A 24,872-nucleotide genomic window follows, 5' to 3' on the forward strand; every position below is an offset into this window, starting at 1 on the left:
TGGGATTACCAATGATTGAACCTTTAAGAACTCTCTAACTCTCTCCATTCCTTCCTCTCTCTCTCTCTTGGCCATTTATTGCATCTTTCATTACATCGCCTCTATGCTGCCTCTCTCTCTGTCAGTCTAACTGGGTTTCTTTTCTTAATGGCAGTGACTTATGTTTCTTGCTGGGAGAGTTGCTGTGTATAGATGGAACCACAGAGTTAATCAATGAAATGCACTGCTGCACTGCAGGAGTGGTGGCGGACACCCACCACACACACACGCATAGAAGTACACACCACACTACATGTGACCTCCTACAGAGTAAAATATCAAAGGAGTAAAAGCAAAGATAGACACACAATGCTAATATGCCTGCACAGTCCTGCTATGAGCTAGTAGCTAGTTTTTTCACAAAGTTGGAGTGGCATAACAGTTTGATTGAACAGTATATATCAGTACGGTAAGAAATTCACTCACTCAAGTCATTTCTGTTCTTTATTGAGCAGAATCTTGATAATTAAAGGAAGTAAAAGTTCTGTTATTGTGAAAAAGTAACTTTAAATATGAATTTTCACACTTGAGCTGTGAATTTTCACAGCTCCCACAGACCTCAGCTCCTATTTACAAAGAGCTTTACAGTCCATCATCACCACATAATGCACTGTTGGACCAAACAGGATCTGTCACATTTACTGTATTTAGAAACAACAATCATCCAATGTTCCCTGATAATCCATACATCCATTATCAGTTTTATACTGTTAAGTTTTGCAGAGCCAATCCCAGCTGATATCGGATGAAAGGCGGCAGGGAACACACTGGACAGGACATAAGTTTATCTCATGGCTGCAGAAACACATTCACACCTATAATCCAAGATGGCTTAAAATATCAGATAATTGCACTTTGATGTATAGATTTGGATGGTCTCTCAGCTATGTGTTTCATGTCTTCAATTATGTGACCTTTAGGTCAAGGGTTGTGTTGATAAGGGTCTGTATTTTAGCTCCACTAAACATGCTGTGGTTCAGGCTTTATTTCTCTCTCTCTCTCTCTCTCTCTCTCTCTCTCTCTCTCTCTCTCTCTCTCTCTCTCTCTCTCTCTCAGGAGACACCCTGCAATCTCTCCAGTTTATCAGCAAGTCCAAATTAAAGAAATCTCACCACAGCTTGCGCCTGTCCTCTAGCATTCCATTCATTAATTAGACGTCTAAAAATATCAAACCCCTCAAAGACTTAATTAACCCATCGACTCCATTTGGTAGCTGGTGCATGGCTGTCTTTGGAGGGGAGATAAATTACGTATCAGAATATGTGTGTGGGGGGGGTCTCCTAAGATGTGTATCTGCGTGCACACGGTCTGTGCCTGTGCATGTTTCAGGTAGAAGTGTCAGGTTTGCAAGAAAGAAAACCAAGGAGCAGGAATTAATACCTAGACCCAAAGGGATTAAGAACAGAGATACCAACAAACCAAAAATGAGCACTTGGAAAATAAACAGAATGAGAAACAGACCAAACATCAGACCAGGTAGCTGAGTCCAAAAATAATAAAAGTCTGAGACAGGAGGTGAAGCTGGTGAAACATGACAAAATGCAGTCCAAGGCAAGATCATGATAGAATTAGATGCAGGATGGGTGTCGAGGATCTGGAGGAGGGATAGAGAGGGTGGAGGAGGGCCAGAGACAGGCTCGTGCAAGTCCATGGCTCAGGTGAGTCTTTGGGCAAAGGCAGACTGTCCATGTGAGCAAGCCAAGGAGAACAGAGGCCGGGCAGCCTGAATGCAGGAGCAAGGGGACACACAGCATTCAGGAACAGGGAATACTGCTGCTCCGACAGCTGGGAACAGGAACTGGCAAAGCATTGGTTGAATCTGGAAGGCAAGTGGGCACCATCTCAGGACCAGGTGAAATGTTGGCCAGCTTGGCAGAAGCAACATGCAGGATGACAGCCTGCCAGAGGGCAGGCCCCTGGATAAGACAGGCGTCGGTCAACCCAGAGACAGGATCAGGGTCAGGAAAGGCGGTTGACTCAGGGACGAAAACCTGAACAGGCAAAACATTGGCCAACTCTGAATCCGGCACAAAGTTGTAGACAGGAGAAGGTCGTGCCCGTATTACCTCCTCCCTGAAAGCTATCAAACCAGCCAGTATCTGGGGAACTATAGGCAGGCTCAACAACCAGGATCTCGACTTGATAATCTCCTCCACTTGACGTGCCGCAGCACAAAGCACCTCAGAATCTGTGGAGGTCTTCATGGTCTCTCAAAGGCTTACTAGTAGCTGATGAACAACAGGTAATTGTTCTTGTTGATTAAAGTCCCGGACAGGTTTAGATGATGATTCAGTTTCAGGTGTTTAGTGGGAAATGGGTTCATGATTGGGGGGTTGAGGTCTGGGGGAGCTGGTGCGGCAGGATCATCTGGCTGGCCGTGTTAGTGAGCTGTGGCTCAGAACCCATTAGGACAGATACTGGCTCTGGGGTTGACTGCCTGGTCGACCCCAAAACCAAAATCAGGACGGGGGCAGTGAGAGGCAAGGCGTCGGCCAACCCCGGCACAGGAACAGGTGGGCAAGTGGCTGGCTCGGAGATAGGCCAGACTGTGGCTGACCCAGGAACAGGCTCAGGAACAGCAACAGAGTACATGTCAGTAATGTACTTTCCAGCTGTGTCAGGAACTGGTAGTTCTGTGGCCATTGTAACCGCATGGTGGTTGCGCTGGGGAACTGAGGCAGGAACTGACTGAGGTGTACCCGAGATCAGTGGTTTGGTCAAAGATTTAGGTCTTGACTTAACCCTTAAAATAATATGGGTAAATTTGCCGTTTAGGCAGATTAACAGGGTGATTATAATTTAAACCATCTCGGAAACAAAACTGCTTCGTCTGTGCTCTGTACTGACCAAAAACTTAATTGCCTCCAATTGGCCCACGGTGACTGAAACTCCCTTATGTTGCTGGGTCCTATTTTTAACCAGAACCTAAACCTAAAACAAGCACGATTGCAGAAGGGAAGGGTACATATCAAGATAAAATTTATTACAGGCATAGCCACTCAACTAAGGAAATTAAGATGAACCCCAATGGTGAAGCAAAGGAGTATTCGTATACTTGAACATAACCACAATCCTGGACTAGGGAAACTAAAGAACTAGAATATACATACAAACTCAGGAGCTAGGAAACAAATATAAATCAGGAATCGGAAAACTAAAACTCTGAACACGGAGACTAAACATAAAAGGGAATAAACAGGGACAAGGCTAATTAACCAAAGAGTGAGTGAATGTGCCTACAACAACTGAAACGACAATGTCGGAATACCAAGAGAACTGAAGTTTCTGAACATAACTGAAAATAAAGTAAGGAAATATACACTAAGAAAACTAGGGACAGACATAAGGGGGGGGATTCAGGAAAGAAAATACACAATACAGAAAGCAACTAAGGCCAGATACAAACTATAAACCAAAATATGTATGCAAGAAAGAAAACCAAGAAGCAGGAATTAATAACTAGACAACAGCAAACTTAAGCAAATCCACAAAATCGAAACAGACAGAATCAGGAGCTGGGAACACACCAGGGACAAACAACAAGGACCTGGCAGGGAACTGTGGCGAGAGCTGGGTCTAAATAGGGAGGTAACGGGTGAAACTAATCAGAACTGATGAGGTGTGTGAAGTGGCTGAGATCACTACAGAACAGGAAAGAGTGGCTACAAAATCAAAGGCTGGGACAGGAAGTGAAGCTGGTGAAACATGACAAAATGCAGTCCAAGGCCAGATCATGACTTTGTATATTCTTGCACATGTGTCTGCAGTGTGATGTTTTGTGTACTAAGGCTTTTTTAATTTCCCATATATTTTTTATAATATAACACCCCAGTCTTGTCATGAAAATCTTTAAATACCCAAAGGACACACGATCAATCATGCCTTTCCCAATTCCACCTTCACAAAATGGATGTAACATAGGAGTCAAACACTGCTTTAATCCAGCATTCTCTGTAATTAACAAAGAATCAGTTTTAATAAAGCCATTATTGATTAATTGACATATACTAGAATAGTAACTGTGGGTGGATGTGCACTAATGGTGGATGTTAGTAAAATTGGTGGCCCAGGAATCTATTTTTTTCTACCATATAAGTTTAACCAACAGATTTGTGTAGTGTTGTCGATCAATTTCGTGTCTCATCAAGGTAACACATGTGAATAGCTTGTAGTTACACATACTTTCTGGTGAGCATTCCAGCTGTTTTTTCACAGATCGAATACATTCTGTTTCTATTTATTTCAAATAGTTATCACACGATCAACACAATTGTTATTTTCAAAAAGATGACATTTGCATCAGAGAGTGATTAGAATTGTGTGTCTGACGCATTAGTGACATTTGGATACAGCCTGTCTCCTCCTGACATTTGCCACAGCCGGTCATCTGTCACCTAGTTCATTGTGAACCTGTGAGTAGTGTGTTAGTCATTGACTGGCAGAAGAAAGTTTCAAAAAACACACATTCAATTTCAAGTATACTTTTATCCAGTATTTTAATCATTACACATAGTAGAAGGAGGGTGGTATTTTATACTGTCCTTGACTGCAGAGGTACTGTGAAGTCAAAGAAATATGGACCCAAGTCAGGTTTAACTTAATGAAATCTGGAGCTGGGTGGATTGGCACTATGCCGAGGCTCCAGCTGCCAGGATGTTAAAGTGACAGATAGATACAGCATCGGAAAAGCCTTCAGCTGCCACACAGAATTTAATGGTTACTGACAATGTCATATTTTATGAGTGCAGATCATTGACCATGTAAATGCATGTCCAGCTAAAGCTCCTGACCATCACACACACAGTCAGCAGAGTGCAACAAGGTAGATTTAGAAAGGAAAACAACAAAGAGGGCAGGAGAATCCAAAAATGCTTGTGCTTTTGTATGACTGTGGAGGGTCTCTGCCTGCATCTGTCTATTGTGTTGCTTTATCTGTTGGTGTTAAAAGAAGCCAAGACCCTTACTCGGTGCAACTGTTGTTGTCTCAGTAATTAAACTCTGTTTTAATGTTTAACTAAAGCAAAAGGAGACTGTATGTGTGAGTTAGAAAAAAGAGAGTGTGGTATTGAGTGTAATGAGCATGTGAACAATCATTATCAGTGCATTATAAGAGTGGGTGAAGTTAGCCAAGCCGATTTTATTAAGCTGCACAAACATCTCCACTACAGAAACCTGTTAGGGTCACATAATAACATGTCTGCATATTGTATAATAGCTTGTACAGTAATGGAGTCCCATTTATCTTTTGCAGTAAAATCATGATTCAGATAATAATTTTTGCTCCACAGGATCTGAATTGATTTTATATTATTATAATAGTTACATGTGCTCTGGTTGAAATGAATTCCATTAACCAATGTACCTGTCTTACCAAAGTCTATTGTCAAAGTGGATTAACCTCCATTTAACGGTGTGCTGCCAGACTTCTCACGTGTAAGATGCAAGATGTTGTTTTTTTTTTAAAGGTTGCTGTGTTGCTGCTAGTTTGGTGTAAAATATTCATTCTATATGCAGCAAAGACTGGCAGAGAGTTAGGCACCCTGATGTCACTTTAAATGGAATAATGGTGATGCTGAATGGTGATTACCTGGTTTAATGAGCGGAAGAAAATTGCAACATGTAAACTGTCTGACTTGTTAATGGCAGGTTTCCACATGTGTTAGCGACAGTATGATAGAGTAGGCATAGAGAGTTCATTTTTTGTTGTTTTGAGCCTTCTTCCACTTGCAATTATGATCAGCAGCTGAGCTAAAAGTTAGAACAGTGTCTCACTTAAGGTTTTTTGCACTTTGTAACCTGGCTGAACTAAAGAAAAGTTTACATCCTGAGCAGCTGTAGAAGCTGTGTGAAAACTTTATTGTGCATTGGCTCATCATGAAGATGCTGTGGTGTAGACTGTTGAATAGAACTAACTGTGCCAGAAGTACAGGGCTCAGTTTGAGTGTTTATAAAATGGAACATTGCTTCATCACTGGAAATTGTTACAGCGCTGTTTTAATGCTTGCTGCATTAAGATTTGCATAGCCCTCTAAGAGAAAAACAATTTGTACTCTGATAATGATCATTGTGCTCTAGCAATGCAGAGGTGTCTGTACAATCAAGATCTTTTAGTCACAGGACTGCTCATAACAAGATATGCTTGAAAAATACTGCAAATTGGTAATCAATGATATATTGAAAAATGAAATTGCTCTGATATGAAAAAACGATTTATCAGAAACCAGAAATGAATCAGTTCACCCAGTAATTCACAGGGGAGTCTGTGTAAAGCAAAACAGAATTAAACGAGAGTGAATATTAGCCTTAAGATCATCAGGTGGCCAAACTAACTAGTATAATTGTCCTTTTGCATTCATGATATACCCAGGTGCCCCAGGATGAGTGGGGCGGCTACCCTGGTGGTGGGAAGGATGACGAGATCCCTTGTCGCCGGATGCGGAGCAGCAGTTATGTTAAAGCCATGGGGGACGAGGAGAGTGGAGAGTCAGACTCCAGCCCCAAGACATCGCCTCAAAAGTCAGTGCGGCCAGATGCCCTGGTCAAGGCCATCATTAGACCCAGGGACCTGCTGGACTCCCAGAGGTATGACACACTCAATTTAAAGATTTTGTGTTTTACCATGTATGCTCTTTTATTTCTTTGCTTTGCCACTGGAATAAATGGCACAAAGCGAAGAATGTTCATCTTAATTTGAAATTATTTTTTTATTGTGATCACATAGCCACTAAGTGTGCGATTTGACGTGTCTGTGTCAGATTTTAAGGGGGTTGTAATTATTACATCCCATTAAAAACGTGTGCAGTATATCACACTGACATAATGGTTAGAAATCAATTCATATATTTAGTTATTGACTTTTGACCAACACCACATTATGGCCTTTTCTTGGGATCAAATGTAGGCACACTGTTGAGTTTTGATACTACTGCACCAAAGATAAAAACTTCTGCATAGTGGTTTTAAGGAAATGAATCTCTCGGAGTGCTGAGATAATAATAAAACATAAAACAATCTAATAAAAAGCATAATTTGAGGAATGGAATAATCGCAATTCACTGACATGCTGTGGATTATTTGCATGAAATGCTTTTCTCTGTGTTGCTACCTTAACATGCACCTTGACTCTAGCTTGGCATCTGTTTATGTTTTGAGCAACATCATACATCCCTCGGTACATTCCATATAGCAGTTTTGGCAGTTTTTCTATTTGCATGGGCCCACCGCTACATCAGTGTCAAACATTTGATAGCTAAACTCTGTATTCAATAGAATCCCTTTATATGTATTTCTATCAGTGTCTTCAACCATAAAAAATGTTCAGTTTGTTCTTCTGAGACATGTCCTATTAGATGTAGTGGAAATAGATGGCTTTTGTTTGAGGGATGGAAAAAACGCTTGTCAGATGATTCCATGACGAGACAAACCAAAGACAATGTCACAGTATATTAAGCACATGCAACTCTGTTATAGAGAGATACCAGATGAGTTACTATGATTAATAGATTCCCATGTCTGTGCAGCTGCTTTTACTTTGTGTTGTATAATCTGATAACTGTGTTGTATGTATTCTCAGCTTCTGATTACAATGTACCCTCTGTATAGTACCTCACATCCTCTCTCCATTTTCACATCATTCATTTTCAGCTTGGTTCACCTACATGTGCTCTAGGTAAACACCAACCATGTTGCCTTCACCTATTACAAAGGATTATGTTTCCTGTTATTTTCCTGTAAATTGTCCTTTTTACATTTTAAATCATTTTTCATATCTAAATGAAACTATTCAGATGTTACTTATCTTTTTTTAGTCCCTATTGTAGTTTTAAATTGGATAATTATTGTATTTATAGACATACTGTATAGACACCAAATTATTGCACAGTGTGGCAGATTAATCTTTTCTAATCGTTTTTTTAAAGGTAACACAAATTCACTTTTATACCCCCTTCAAAGGGATCTGTTCCTCTTTGTTAGCTGCAGAATGTAAAAGGGGTAATTACAGCTGAGATTCACCAGTCTATTTTAATAATGTGACAATTCAAAAAAATTTCCTAGACCTGCTCTTTCAAAACAGAATCGTTTTATCTGCCGTTGCTGTGCTTCACTAGTCGTCTACATTGAGTGCTTTATGTGGTGGCTTCCATTAATGGCCTTTAGCTGCAAGTGCAGGAAGTGGTGGTACAGTTACATTTAGTTTTACCACTTTGTTTTCCATTTCTTTGAGAAAACTTGAACTTACACACTGCTTGAATGGCCCCCAGAGTCTCCATTTGTGTTAATTGAAGTTGAATCGGCAAAGTGCAGCCAAGATGAGAGACCACTCTTGTTTTTATGACAAGAGCCACACAGAAGCAAATGTGATATAGACTGAAATAGTGTTAGGTAAAAATTATGTATGACAAGTTCAATCACTAGTTTTCTGTCTCATCAGTTAGTATCAGGGTGCTGTGTGTACTCTGAAACCTCAGTGATAAAATAAAGTTGGCTGGTACAGCCATTAAATCCTCCAAAAACTTTTGCTATTATTTGGACTTGTGGCTTGTGAAATCCCAGGAGGCCATCAAGTGAACAAGTTTTGAATGATTTGCAGAATGAGTTGCAGAAATATATAATAATCTAAGGCTATTAACATACCTTACAACAGATTGTCACCCATCAGCATCATGACAGGGCTGTCTAAGAGCTGAGAGAAATAAGTCTTAAATGTTAAGTAAATATCTTGTCTACAGGGAAAGAAATAGATGAGTGGATGTAACACTAATGTTGTCCATTTAGAAGTCAATAAATAAAATCAATGGAATTGCGTGAATGGACCACTAAAAGTAAAAGATAAATTTATAAAAACAACATTAAAACACCTAAAGCTTAGGATGCTGTTGTACCTAACAATCCGAGTGCTGCCTATTTGTTTTACTCAGAAAGGTTTGCTGCGCTGTGTAGAAAACTTATCACACTCCTGCTGCAACATCTGCGTAAGTCACAGTGTGTCTGTTTGTGCTTAATCGTAGAAATTGTAGCTGTTATAAGATACATTTTTAAATGGCCTCAATGTACACTGTGGCCTATGAGACACACAGTGTTGCAGTATGTATAGTTGCAATCAAAAGTTTTTGAATGGTTAACCTAATATTTGATGAAATGTCGCAAGTTTCAACTTTTGGTAGCGATCAACAAGCTTGGTAGAACTCTAGTTGGGTATTTGACCACTGTTCTTGGCAAAGTGGATGGAGCACAGTTACATTTGTTGGTTTTATGGCGCAGACCTGACTTTTACTGTAAGCATGAGCCACATATATTTGATGATACCGCTATAGTGCTCAGGAGGTGCAGTGTTTTGGGGGTTTAATGCCTCACCTTTACGTCTCCAAACATCTGGTCATTGTGGCCTATCAACTCAATCTTCTGATCACAAAACTCTCTCCAGAAGGCTTGTGGTCAGCTGAAGCTGTGGTTGAGCTTTAAGGTGTTGATATTGGAGCAGGGGCTTCTTTTTTATGGACAGCAGCCCTTTAGTTCATGGAATTGTGCTGAAAAACCTGCTTGACTGTAGAGAGTGACATTGGTGTTGTAGCAGAAGCCATTTCATGACATGTGCAATGTGCTAAGATGGTTTCCTGGTTCTTCCTAACCATCCAAACCAGTGTCCGCAATGCAGTACTTTGGGCCTTTTTCCAGGCCTTAGAAAGTGGCCCCATCTCCCAATAACTGATCATCTTGGAATCGGCAGTTGTTTAGAAATGGCATTTGACAAATAAAATGAAATGACACATTTTTGACTTGTGTAAATCTACAATCCTCTTTCTCAGACCTTCACTGAGCTTGTTAGACTTTCCTGTTTTATTGTATATTAGTCAGTGAGTGCTATTAAACAAACCGTTTTATATTGACACAGAGAAGCAATCCTCCGTAGTCAATCATGATTACAAATAGAGGCCTTAGGCTTGGCAAATTAGACAGTTCAAAGAAATTATTAAAACCCAATATTGTCATGACATTCATGTCCATGAGGAGTGTATATACAGTTTCAATGGCAACTGTTACACAGTCATAGTAAAGACAATATTACACATAATGAGTAACATTGATGGTTCCCTTACTCCCATTGTCATATCTGCTCTCTTAGACCTCCCGCTGCCGACCCAAGCTCATTCCCATTCAGCAGAGGTTTTATTAAATTGCTGCTCTCACACAGAACAGCTTTTTCCCTGGAAGCAGATGCCACAGCAGGCAACACCCACAGAATCTGCTAATATCGCCACTGTTAATCTGACCCTGATGAAAACGCGTACGTGCATACACACAAACAGAATTAATGATGAGCATTTGTGGCAAGAGTTTTTGTGATGTCTCTCTGCATGGTGACAGAAAGAAGCAGGATGGTACAGCCCCAGAAGCAGCTTTTACTGTCAGATAGTTCCTGCATAATATTCCAAATAGTCATCCTAGTGGATATATAATTATTTTTTTTAATTTAATTTTATTGCTCGTGATCAATTTAGGATTTTACTTATATGTGTCACGGTAGATGCAAGCAGCTCATTTAGATTATGATGTAATATATGAGCCAGCCACAGTGAGGAATGCTTTTTTTACATATCTTGCAAAGCTTCCCTTGACTATCTGTTCTGAACAGCTGTAAACAGTGAATGATTTATGAGGATACAACAACAGGAAAGGCAATCAGTTGCAGTTATTGTACTCTGAGGTCCCTCTGAATAATGGCTCTCTCTCAGTGTTTAGACTGAGAGTCTGCCAGGCTCTCCAGAAAGAAAGGTATTGACCAGCATGGATCAGGCTGTGTGGCTTTCCAGAGCCCACTGACAGCAGATGCAGCAGCATTGTTCAGTCAAAAGGGGAAGATTTGCTGCATTCAGTTTAATCATCAGAAGAGTCCACAAAAAGTGGTATTGCTGAAAAATCCTGATACTCCCCTGCACCCACTGTAAAAATGTATCTTTACTGTTTGGTTTCAATGAAGATATATGTTTTCTGTCTCTGCTTTTCTAAATCTGTGAAAATGCTGTATGCAGTTTGATATTGGTTTTGTGAAGCAATACACCACTAATCCAATACTGTAACCAGGTCTATTCTTGACCTGTAGCATTGTAGCTAAATACAGATATAGTGAGTGTTCCACGCAAACAATGTAATACATTACTCATTACTTACCACTACCTGTGCACAATAACAATTTTACAATAATGTTCTTATCACCTCCTTTCCTCCTGAGGTTATTGAGTGTGTCTGTTACATAGGGTGGTCTGAATTCTTAACGTAAGAGATAAAAATAAAACAAAAAACGTACAAATTTCTTATCCCAGGAGCAAAATTTAGGTATTACAGTTGCATAAGAAGAGCACCTGTGGTAACCAAATCTCTGGGCATAAGTTTGAATACAAAGCCAATAATGCCTTTTTCTGCTAATCCAGACCAAACTGTAATCAAATAAAATCACAATGAATAACATATTCAAGATTTCAGTATCAGATAATATATAGTTAAGTGTTATTTAAGTTTTATATAATGTTGAGAGAGGTTTACTAAGCTGCTTCAAGACAGCTTCAAAGTATAGCAACAGATGAAAAATTTGCACTTCAGTTCCCATAAATCAGCTTACATGAAAGAGCACACTCATTTTTGGAAACCTGGGTGCTCTGTAATCATTCTGCCAAAGATACCTAACAGACAGGAAACTAAACAATTGTGAGGCAGCTTGTGCAGAAGAGAAGTCAGTCAGTTTTGTTGACAGCAATCATTTATAAAAAATTTTAATCACCCATTTCCCTGAAGATAATCTTGACTTTCTATAGACCTGAAGAGGATTCAATTCTAACACAGGCGGCATAAAAGGCTTGTCTAGCATCATTTAAAATGTTTATTATCACCAGTTGTCTGCAGAGCACTTGTACCGCTCATCAGCTCTTCAGAAATGTGGCTATTTCCAATTATCATCCTTTGCACCATGGTCCTATGGTCCATTTCAATTACTGTTTCCAGTCCATGCATAAGAGGCACAACAAATGCAAGGGCCACATGACATGAGAGCTCCCATTCTATTATGGTCCATTGAGCTTGTTGGGATGGAATTAGATTGGATTCAAGACAGACGTGGTGTAGGTTACATTTCCTCTGCTCGTGTCACAATTTGATGTCCCGCTGGGGCATTGAGATCGGCCAAACACAAATTTGACAGCAGCAGAAACCTGAAAGCAAATCACGTTAAAGTGAGAACAGGTTGTCAGGTTATGTCACTTTCCTCCATCTCTGCCTCTTTCAAGCTCTCAGTCTCTTGTGTTGCCTCCTTGTTCCTCTCACCAATAAAGAATACATCACAGTCACAAGTTCACTGAGCTGGAACAGCCTGTGCGCTAAAAGGAAAGTTAGATGTCAATGATTGTTTTAATTAATAATCATTTAGAGTCAACAACTATAATGAATTGAATATGAATTCGGTTTTTGTGCCATAGTAGGACCTGTCAAAGACAGTTAAAGAATGCATTAATGATGATGAAAACTGAATGACATGTGGCAAATTTCACTGTTTACCATTAGCTTAATGAGTCACTGAATCAGGCAGTAATGATACAGTATGTCATGTATGATAACAGATGAGCATTTCTCCCGTTAGTTCTCAAGGTCAAAGCAGTTCATTATTTTGTGGCTACAGTAGACGTGTCATGCATATTTAGGATACTTTTCCTGTTTGTTAAGCTTAATCATACCACTTTTAATTTCCCCATTAAGAACATAAAACAATTTATATCAGTTGTTGGTTAAATGCTTTGCTCAGAAACATTTCAGCTGCTTGTGTATAACGATTGTTTAAGCCAAACACTTCAGTACCTTAAGATAAAGTTAGATTTGTAAAAGAGCTTGTACAAGAACCCATGTAAATACAGTAATTGCGAAACATATTAAATATGACCTTTTGATCTATTAACATTTTAGTTTCTTCATCAAGATGAGATTTACTCTTATTTGCTAATATACACATTCCAGACTAGAAGACATTCCCACTAAATCTCAGTTTGATGTTAGTCCCTCACTATCAACTTTGCATTTTTGTTATTCTACTGTATATGTTAACTCAATCTTGCAAATTCTTCTGTCTCGCAGCCAACATTATTTCATTTCCTTTGTCCTTGTTCTTTCAATAAAATGGCTCACTTTAAACCTTCCTCTGCAGAGATTACAATACAACAGCTAGTGTTGAAGCTGGACTTTGTTTAACCATTAAAGGGATCTTTCACGTTTCACTGGCAGCATGAAAGTGTGAGATTTCCATCATCCCATGCTTTATTCTGGCAAATAATGGAAGTACATTAGCACCAATCAGAGACATTAAAGGAAATTTGCTGTGACATGATTTGATAAAGGGCAAACACATTCTCAAAGCTGCTTCCCATTTACTCAGCTGACAATAATAGACATCTCTACTGAAATATGCTAAGTTAAGCCTTTACCAATGCACCTAAATCAGATCTTGCTTGAAGCCCAAATTAACTTTCATTACTCATGGAAGAATGTTGGGTAAATTTTTTTAATTAGCTAAATCTAATTAGCCACACAAGGATAAATTTGTAGTTTATGGTGTATTTTAATTGTTTGTGTTTTTGTGTGGGTGTGTGTGTGTACAGCATTTAAATACTAAGTCCTTCATTGCGTTTTTTTTTTTTTGTTAGTGTGAGACAAGACTCATAATACATTCCTCATCACATTATTTGTCTCTGCATACATGTTTCATTTACTGTAGAAGACATTTGCTAACTAAATGTAACTGTGACATTCTCCAACTTTAATTATGTCATAAAGGCAATGTCAGTCATTTTGTATCACCCTAATGTTTGCAGCACTTTGGTGAAAGCTCACAAGCAAACATTCAGTGCACCACAAACACCATACAGAGCCAGTTCCATTGGATTTGTACCACTGACGTCACATTCATCCGACTCCCACTTGTGGGACCCAGTAACTCTGTTTTCTTCTCTACCCACAGCTCTTACCGCCTGGATAAAATCAACAGTGACATGCGTAACTACATCACCAATTTTGCTGCAGACTTAAGGTGAATACAGGCTCGGTACCTTCCCTCCCCTTACCTCTCTGTTACTGCCACGTTGCAGTGGACAGAAATGAGAGCCAGCTGGCTTGCTGCCTTGCTGACATACTCAGTATGGGTGCTTCACAGAGCAAACAGTTGAGATCAGTCAATGAGAGGTCACCTGGGGCAATCTGTTCATACTGACAAATCAAAAGGCACAATTAGGCATAATATAGACATTATTTCAATTATGGCTATACATTATATGCCAACATGTTAGTAAGTTACTTTCTCATACAGTACTGAAAGTGGAGTATGTTTTAAGACATTTGTCACATTAATAAAAGAAATGCATTTTTCCTGTTTACAGCTTCTGCACTAATCTCTGTATGTCTCCACTCCAGGATGTCTTTGGATGTTTAGAAGGTTGATATTACTTTGCAAATACACACAAGATATATCGGGATACTTTTTTTTATCACACTGGCATTTTCCTTGCTGCCAAACACCCAACTTTATCGCTATAAAAAGCCTAGAAACTGCTTACTCACCTCTTCTTGCCATTAGAAATAGATCTGGTGTAGGGCTCACGTCGGTGCACCAAATGTGACTCACATCGTTTTCTTCAGCTTAGTTAAGGAATATTTCTTCCTCTGTGTTGTTCTAGTGATCGTCTCTCCAACAGATTTCTAACCAGGCGTGGGTTTCGAAACCTCTCTCTTGCCCTGCTGGGATAGCACATTTAGTTGACCTGGCTGACACCAGGGTGCTCTCTAAAGTGCTTGCTCACTAACTAGCTCCTGGTTTGCATTTCCCTCATTTCCAAACATTGATTGGACGTTTCAACACAACAGAAATTGAACTAGGTTTTTAAGGACACCAGTGATTTCATCAATTTAGTGAGAAGGAGCAGGAAAAAGAGAGACTCTCCCTTCGAAGGAGACACAGTTTCACTCTCAAGTTCAGGTACCGAAGAAGAAGCCCTCCATGCTTAAAAGCACTTTATTGTTTTTGTCATCATGTCACATCTATGGCCACAAGTCAGACTGTGTGTTTTCTATTTAGATCATATCGAATTGATTTGCTTAGGAAGCCATTACCATGGACGTATCCTAACTCAGTGCCTATCTCTCTTCTTGTCTCTGTTCAGTCAGAGCTACCACTTGCAAGCCACCAGGGACATGCACCCAAGCATTGCCCTGGACCCCTCTGCGAACTACAACTCTCCCAAGTTTCGCTCCAGGAACCAGAGCTACATGCGGGCCGTCAGCACCCTCAGCCAGGCTAGTTGTGTTAGCCAAGTGAGTCAGGTGAGTCTACCTTGTGGTGGAGAACAGTACTTCTTACACTGAGTACTTTCTTTTTTAGATGTTTTTAAAACCCATTTTACTTGCATTTATTTACTCTGACAGTCCAATACACAGTGTTTTTCTAGATGAATTAAATGACTCTAAGGGGGGATGTTCAGATAATCATCTCCCTCTTAAAAGAGAGTCATATTGATTTGTTAAATTTTTAAAGCTCAACTAATTCAAAGTCGCAATAGAACAACTTGTTTATCCTTGATTCTTGATATATCCAAATGATAATGGAGTGCTAATCATCATAAAAATCTGCTCAGTCATTTGCAACAACTCAGTATGACATAACAAGATGCACCATATTCGTATTATAAACTTAAGCAGAAACAGTTCATGTCTAAACAAACAACCTTTTCTCTGAGATGGTATGACCTTGAGTGAAAACGTGATTGAAAAATTTCTAGGTAACAGTAAATAGTTTATTCCAAAAACACATTTTCATTGAATTCTCGGTTGCCTGTGCCTGTTAGAACATATGCAATCCATTTGATTTGAACAGCAAGCCTTGTTTTTATTCTTTTATATGGGAAAGTGACACAGAACACAATGTCAGGCTTTACAACCGACCAATTAATTTCTTTAGCTAAACACCGAAATATCCTCATTTACTAAACAATTGAGAAAAATTGGCTTTATCTTCTTACAGGTGAGTGAAACAGAAATAAATGGCCAGTTTGAGTCGGTGTGTGAGTCAGTGTTCAGTGAGGTGGAATCCCAGGCCATGGAGGCTTTGGACCTGCCCGGCTGCTTCCGAACTCGGAGTCACAGCTACCTGCGAGCGATCCAAGCTGGCTATTCCCAAGATGATGACTGTATCCCCCCGCTGGCCTCCACTGTCACCTCCACCATCAGGTCCACCACAGGTAAGGACAGTTAGACATAGAATGTACTTGTGCAATGCAGTGTGTGACATCCTAGATGTACAAATGACCAACAGACACTACACGCTTACATTTGGCATTAACTGGATTAAATGGATGAACATAGAACAGTTGGTGCAAACTGGTTGCGCTGTCAAACAGCTTCATATTTTTTTGCATGAATCACTCCTGTATGTTTCCATTGTTTTTGATGGACGTATGGTTACCACAGCTTCCACTTGTGAGCTGTGCCAGTTCATCCTACTGTATTTTTAATACAGTGCTTCATCTGCTCATCCACTGGATACAACAGAGAGTAAAGCTATGAACCCTATTGAAAATCACAAATGGCAATTGTCTGAAATCGAAATATGATCAGAAGAACGATATGACTGCTTTTCCGCTACATTTTGGATACTCAAATTTCTTTATTGTGCCACATGGTGACACTTGGTAACATACTCGCAGCTTTATTGCAAACTGGGCACGAAATTGAGAAATTCTCATACAAAAACTATGCATTCTATACCTGTAAACCCAGTTTATACTGTGTTGCTGACGCCATATACTATGGATTTTCTTCACCCACAAATCTTTACATATCACACAAAGAAATTTTTCTCATTGCAAGGTCCATGTTTACACACAATAAGAAAACTACTCCGCAAAATTGTCTAGACCTGTATAATGGATAATGTCAAGCTGACCATGAATATACACGTAACTGAACTGTCAGTCATTAGTCACATATATCACATATGCAAACTTCCAAACCCAGCTGACATGTGCATTTATTTCTGGTTCTGAGACTTGATTATAAATTGCAAGCTGCTGGTGGTTTCAGCAGTTCTCGTGAGTGCTGGATTTACAGAGGAAATGGTACATCCTTGTACAGATGAAGAATGTGGGAAGAAAAGAAGAAAAAAGTGTCTGGAGGAGAAGTCTGAGTGGATTCCACCTCTTCCCTTTGTAGATTCATGAACTCACAACAACAGTCTGCCTATAATAGGGAGGATTAGAGGTGTGGACATCTGGAGGTGTGCTTTTGCTCCGTTCTTTATACCCATAAATGTTTGCTTACACTGCTTTCTCAGTAAACTCATGTATCTTTGCATTTTTACAAGACAGATTGTGGTATGTGATGAATTAGGTCAATATTTTGGACCTGGGGCAAGTTTTGCTTCAGATCAATTGGTCACATTTTCAATAGGGTTCATACTTTACTTCCTGATTGATGGGAACAGGTTTTGAAGCTTTGCTCATCTTTGCCTCTTTTCATTGCACAAAGTACACATTTCTTTACCTGGACTGAAAGCTGAAGAGCATGCAAAGACTGTTCTTACACTTCATTTAATAGATATATTGTTCATTCTCTGTTTTGTATTCTGGGAATTAGGAGTTTCGGCTTTGTGCATTGAAAAGATGTGGAGAATGCATGCCAAGACTTAAGTTTGAGAAGGCAGTGTAACCCACTAATTGAAATGAGTCAAAATGGGAGTACTTCAACAATGTAATGTATAATAACATTATAGATGATTAAAATTATAGTACAAAAATGTGTGAGGGAATTTCTGTGGTATGCAGATTAGTAAATTGGGGCGGCAATCATAAGTGTAACACTTAATTGTGGTAGATTTCTGCTATTATCTTATTTTGACTCATGGCATTCAGTGCATGATTCAATGTTACTACTTTGTGGCAATAAAAAGCACATTCTCTCCAGCTGCTCACACCTGTGACCATGTTACAGATGCATATTCACATTTGTCTTCCAGACAGAACTTATGTGCAGGAAGACTCTTGTTTACCTGACCAGACCAGTATACATGAGGATTTGCCAGAAACAGCCCCTTTGACTCATGATGATCTAGGCTGCCCCATCAGAAGAGATAGGTTTTACCAACAAGATAACATGGGGGCTACACCCAAACCTCTTTCTGGACCACCTGTTTCTCCAAGCCTCTTCAGATCCCCCAGATCTAGTGCCCCAGAACGGCCATCACCAAAAGCCATACAAGCCAGTATCAAAGAGTCAGCTACGCTGGCTGCAGCTATCAGCATGCAGTGGAAAGAAGAGGTCTCTGCTATGCGTCGAGAGCTTGCCGAACTTAGAAGGGACCTCTGTAAAGAACTTCGTGCTTTCAACAGTAATTTTAATACTTTCACGAAGCATTACAACACATGGTCTCCCCAAGGTGCCACCATGGGAGCTGGATCTGGCGTAGGCTTAGATGGAGGAATTGGAGTTGGGACGGGGACAGATGCAAGGGCAGGGATAGGAGCAGCCACAAGAGCAGGTGTAGGGGTAGGACTTGGAACATCTGCAACAGATAGAGGCACTGGGGGAGCTAGGGAAAAGAAACCCCAGATATCCAAAGTGTCTGTGGGTACCCAGGCCAGAAGCAAAGTCCTGGTTCGCCAAAGCACTGCAGATGCAGCTGTCAATTGTCCTGAAGAGAAGGAAGAAAAGAAAAGCGCTAGACGAAATCTACCGAAACAGCTCTCAATGGACCCAAGCATTCTTGCTTGTCCACAATCAATGTATGTGGAGAGTGCCATACCACTTTCTTTGGATCCAATACTTCCAGGTTCCGTTAGAGCAGTGCAGCCATTTGACTTATCTGCTATCTCCAGATCTCAACTAGAACCAGAACCACAAGTACCAGACCATGCAGTTGTCATTTCATCTGGCATTGTCACTAATGAGTCAGTCACCACTCATACTACAGTTCCACTTTTTTCGGAAACAGCCCCTGAGGCCACCCTGGATTCAGTGAGAAAAGAACAAGAAATACTAATCCCCCAACAACTAATAAATATAGGCCCAGCTAATAAACCCCAGTCTGATGTTGAACCATCCCACCCACATGACATTAAATACCTAGATGAGGAATTAAATGAAAGAGATAAGATACAGCTGCCATATCCAGTCCCTGTGGTTACTGTATCTCCACCAGAGGAACATGATTATGATATAATGTCAGATTCAGAGACCCCAGATCTCATCACTGTGGACAAGCCAGATTCAGTGTCTCAGGACCCTACTACTGTGTCTTCATCATATTCAAAATTGAAAGACCCAGATCCCTCAGACCCAACAGAATTAGAGCAAAATGGCACACACATAGCATCTTCATCTGACCCACTCTGTGACCCACTAGTCACACCTACACCTTGTAGTTTAGAGGCTGACATCATTTGTCCATCTATTGTTGTGTCAGAGTACTTGGACTCAGACTCACCTGCAAGTCCAACTGACACTGACACAAATCCTGATCCTATTGTCACTCTCCCAGATGATACTTCTGACCCACGGCAAATGATGTCAGCCTCAGCCTTGTCTTCCAGTTCTTTAGAAACATCATTAAACACTGAACCTCAATCTCAAGACTCAGACTGGCCACCACTTCCAGAACCACTTGATGCCACCCCTATATATCATGCTGATCTGGTCCATTTTGACTTAGTCATGCTGACTTCCCTAGATCAAGATGATCTTGACTCAGTATTCATGGACCCTGAACCAGAGCCATTTGATCTGAGTGTTGAGTCTTCATCTAATGCAGACGATTTAGAACCACCTTTATACCAATCACATTGTTCAAGTTCTCCTGTACCCACTGTTGACTCTCCGACACTGTTCCCTTTGGATGCTTTACAGTTAACAGAATCTGTCGGTCCAGATTCAGTTATGGAGTATGACCTAGCTCACTCACCTAAGGATGCAGCCTCAGAATTACATGAAGTCCCACTACCACAGGTCACTGTCACAATATCCCCCCCTAGTTCAGTATCCCCAGATACATCTCTGGAAATAGACTTTGGATCCACAAGTCCAGTGCCAGATCCTATCCCACAAAATACAGATCTATCACCATCAGATCTTGAAGATTTATCCTCAGTGGATCTGGCACCCGTGGAGCCAGATGTTATAATAGCAGAGACACTGGAGTGTATCGCTGTATCCCAGACGTATGTGGAACTTGTTGAAGAAGAAACCCCAGGTAGTCTTGAAAGGTCCTCAAGTGAGCAGGCCTTTCTGTGGTACCGGTGGCAAAAAAGGGGCCAAAGGCAGGAATCAATGCGCAGGAGTGCCAGTGTGGAATTATGGAGCGGGAGATACGAGTACAACAGTGCAGAAATCACATATGTATCTCTCACTCTGTGAACTCATACCTCATTCTCAGCAGACAAAATGTAGCTTAAAGTATAATAATAGTTCATGGCTTGTAGCTGCCAGTGCACTGTAGAGCAATGTGCAGATTTAAATGTCAGGGGATCATTGGCATTCAAGCAACCACTTCTCTGCACAAACCTGTTGTAATGGTCCAGGAAAAAAAGCATTGGTAGCAGCAAGATCCATATACAGTATGTCATGGACTGCAAGAATGTGATGAACTCTCTGTGGTGGCAAAATGATACTGAAAGCAGTTGAACTTCTCTGAAGCTGTTGTCACCTCTGATGTGAATTATCTTCCAGGACGATACTGCTTATTTTGATATCCATTTTTAATCTATGGATACACTACTAATAAATGTTCTTGTTCAGTTAGTGGATTACATTACAAAACACTTTAAATATCTATTCAAAAGACTCTTCTGGAGCTCCATTATAGACTGTGGATCAGGTGGCTTAATGTGTACTAGGTCCAGACATTTCTTGTAGTGATGATGAAAACTTTCTTTTCATGACTTATTTTGATCTCTCTATTTATTGTCACTCTCAAGTGGAGTGAAGTAAATCTTGGCAGTTATCATATAACTTTACCGGCTTATTGTTTACTATGTGAGCTATTGATAGGACTCAGTTATTCAAAACAAAGGACAATGCTTTGGAATAATGTTGGCACAATATTAGATGAGCGGGGTTATTGTACTGTTAATTTGTTGGGAAAAATACATCATTCATGCTCCAGTATAATTACTAACCAGTACAATTACGTGTGTTATGTAGCTTCTATGTAGACACAGCCTCATAATGCATACATGCACACACAGTGCACTTTGCAACCAAACAGATGACACATATACACACATACTTGCTGGATAATAAGTATAATGATAAATTTTATTTAAAAATGCCCAGTAAATCCTGTTTAAAGTTGTCTGATCATTTGACTATAGTAACACACAGCCTCACTGAGAGGTGATATTGCATTTTTACTGTAAGATACTTAATGCTCTTAATGCTCAGGAATCAAAGACTGAGAATGTAGTACAACTGGGACATACGTGTAATGATATATTGAATTGTGTATCTCCGTGAATAGATGTACACATCATTGTGTGGCTATTTTTCAATATGTGTGACACTGAATGATGAAGGTGATGTTACTGTGCATGAGAGATGGCCTCAATATTTTTTGCATTTCATATACAGTGCCTCACTGCAAGTATTTGGTTCTATTCAAAGTTTCATTTTGATAATCAGTGCAATGAAAGGAGCCTACATACCGTACAGAAGATCTCTGTTACCAGCAAGGAACAGCTAAAAAGCCAGGAAAATCTGAAGATATATCTGTGCTATCTGTCCAATTAACAGGCTCTACTGTACATGGAATCTCCCAGTGAACTTTGTGCTATAATAAAATGCACTGAAAAAAAAAGATCTTTAAGCTGAATATCAGTGGGATTGCCAAAAAATGATTTTCCTGTGTGTTATTTTGAGTTACATATGTGCAGAGCAAATCATGAGTTTACTAAATTCACTGAATGTGAAAGGTTTTTATTGAGATGGGAAGTTAATTAGGTTGTATTGTTGTTTTCATTCTGCTCATTTCACCAGCATAAAACATACAACCTTTTACCTTCCAAGGTCCCCTTTTATGTTTCATTTGCAGAATTGTTATTTAAAAATTAGAAGATAATTTAAACAGTTCAACGATGACATGGTGTTTATATAAAACATATAATCTGAAAATAAACACCATCAGGATTCAGCCTGCAATGAAAGATAATGGCATATTGGGAACTTTGAGACAAAGGAGATTGGTGATGATTATTTCTGCCTAATTGAAGGTACATTTTGCAGAGCAAGCTATACACGGTGACGGAGCTGTGTTGACCCAATGCGGGATTTACTGTGGTTAAAAGGCAATTACGCCAATGACCTTAATGACATGTAAAACAGCTCTATTCTGGTTTACATCATTGCTTCTATTGCTTTCTATACACACACATTTTCATGTACATATTGATGATCTTCATACAGTGCCCAGCCAAACAAAATAGTCACACATTCGAATATTTTGTTGAACCGCCTTTGATTATGGCACACATTCTCTGTAGCATTATTTTGAAGATTGATTATCAGTCAGAGTTGCATTCATTTTTTTTTTTTACCATGGTCTTGCACTGATAATGGGGGAGACAAACCACATTTCTTTCTCCAAGATGATGGTTCACCACTATCCTTAACCTAATTCTAGTTGTTTCAGCAATGTCCTTGGTTCTGTGCTTAATGCCAGCCAATAATTTGACCCTTCTGATACAGAGTCACAACTTTTCCACCGCCATGGGTTTATGTTGGATATGTCTTCCAACATAGTTGATTAAGAAATGAGAAGCTACTCATTGCATCAGTTAGGGGTTGATGCCAGCTGAGACATTACTCACTGCAGTAATTATGCAATTGAAGGCTCTTAGCTATTTGCTTGGTTAAATCCAGGTGCTGACTTTTTTTCTTTTGGACAGGCAGTGTATATTTGAAGGAGCATCTTGGAGAGGGATAACCTTTGCAGAACACATTTTGTGGTATGGTTACACCATACACCAGCTGTTTCTGTTGTTATGACTCTACTGTTTTAAAATTAAGCCAAATTTGATACAGTGAAAGAATTACTATAGCTCAAAATGTTGCTATGTTTCCCACCTAATGATTCCTATAGCCTGCAGGCACCCTATGGATCAACTATGACTTGTATAATGTTAATATGCTGTACTATACTATATGTTTGGGCAGAAATGCCCACTCTTCTGAATATCCATCCCGCTCCATTGTTGCAGGGATCCAGTTCTGCCTCCCCTCAACCTGCAGCATTGATCGGACTCCCCAGCAAACCCCAGGTAAATCTGCTACCTGGGGCATCTTCAATTTCTCCATTTCAGTGTGCAAGATGTTGTTTGAATGAAACACGAGTTATCCTGTGGCAAATCACTGTCAGGCGCAAATCAGTAAAGTTAAAGAATAGATGTTCTCTGAATAATGTTAAGTATGTGATTGTGAACGAACTTTTACATAAAGTCATCATAGACATGATAATCATGGCAGTATTAGGCTTTTAAAAACTCCTTTTAATATTTTATTTTGCTAAGGCAGAATGACTATATGTATCATATAACATACATGTTTAACAAACAAAAACGAAGAATTTGGTGCCCGTGTTTTAGATGATTTGAAGTTTTCTGACATCAACAAGGGCTTAAAAATATAACTCCAATTCCAAAAAAGTTGGGACAATATGTAAAATGTAAACAAAAACAGAATGCAATAATTAGCAAATCTCATCAACCCTTATTTTATTCACATAGAAGATAAAAAATATATCAGACGTTGAAACTGAGACATTTATCATTTCATGAAAGATATTTGCTCGTTTGGAATTTGATGGCAGCAACAAAAGACTGGAAAAGTAAGTGCTGCAAAAAAAAACAAATGGAGGAGCATTTGACAATTCATTAGATTAATTGACAACAGCTCAGTAACAAGACTGGGTGTAAAAGGAGCATTTCAGAGAGGCAGAGCCTCTCAAATGTTAAGATTAGCAGAGGTTTACCAATCTGTGACAGTAATTGCATCTAATAATTGTGGAAGAATTTTAGAAAAATGTTCCTCAATGTAAAATTGTGAAGAGCTAGATGAGCCCACCATCTACAGTAAATAAAATCATCAAAAGAGAATCAGGAAGAATCTCTTTGTGCAAGGGACAAGGCCAAAGGTCAACACTGAATGGACGTGATCTTTGGGCCCTCAGGTGGAACTGCATTACAAAAAAACATGATTCATAATTGGACATTATTGCATAAGCTCAGGAACACTTCCAGTATTATGCAAAGAAGAAGCCATATGTGGTCTGAGGCAATATGGAAAAAGTGAATCACAATGAATCAAATGACGCCGTGTCCTGCGGTCTAAAGAGGAGAGGGATCATCCTGCTTGTTATCAGCGGACAGTTCAAAAGCCTGCATCTTTGATGATTAGTCCCTATGGCGTGAGCAGCTTACACATATGGAAAGGCTCCATCAATGATGGAAAGTACATAGAGGTTTTAGAGCTACATATGCTCGCGTTCACACGTCTCTTTCAGGAAAGGTCATGCATCTTTCAGTAAGACAATGCTAAAGCACATGTTGCATCCATCACAACAGCGTGGCTTCACAGAAGAAGAGGCCGGGTGCCTGTCTGCAGTACAGACCATTCACCAACAGAAAGCATTTGGCGCATCATAAAACAAAAAATCCACATCGCCCTGTTCCAACTTTCTGAGATGTGTTGCTGCCATCAAATTCAAAATGAGCTAATATTTTTCATGACATGGTAAAATGTCTCAGTTTCAACAACTGATGTGTTGT

General features: G+C 39.7%; 1 protein-coding gene across 9 annotated transcripts in view; it reads left to right on the forward strand.

Annotated features, from left to right (window-relative positions):
- dlgap2a (discs, large (Drosophila) homolog-associated protein 2a) overlaps positions 1-24,872 on the forward strand; it is a 114,840-nt gene that overhangs the window by 68,031 nt on the left and 21,937 nt on the right. For 2 of the 9 annotated variants that reach the window (XR_010911048.1, XR_010911049.1), the window contains 6 exons: positions 6,407-6,621; positions 14,036-14,104; positions 15,231-15,390; positions 16,088-16,304; positions 18,077-23,054; positions 23,307-23,366. Coding sequence is in view for 3 of the 9 variants with exons in the window: in XM_067479848.1 (XP_067335949.1) it covers positions 6,407-6,621; positions 14,036-14,104; positions 15,231-15,390; positions 16,088-16,304; positions 23,307-23,366 (721 nt within the window). In the remaining 6 variants the exon portion in view is untranslated. The other 7 variants (XR_010911050.1, XR_010911052.1, XR_010911051.1 and 4 more) reach the window with 7 other exon arrangements.

Source organism: Channa argus, chromosome 16 (genome assembly GCF_033026475.1).
Source record: "Channa argus isolate prfri chromosome 16, Channa argus male v1.0, whole genome shotgun sequence".
NCBI classification, from domain to species: Eukaryota; Metazoa; Chordata; class Actinopteri; order Anabantiformes; family Channidae; genus Channa; species Channa argus.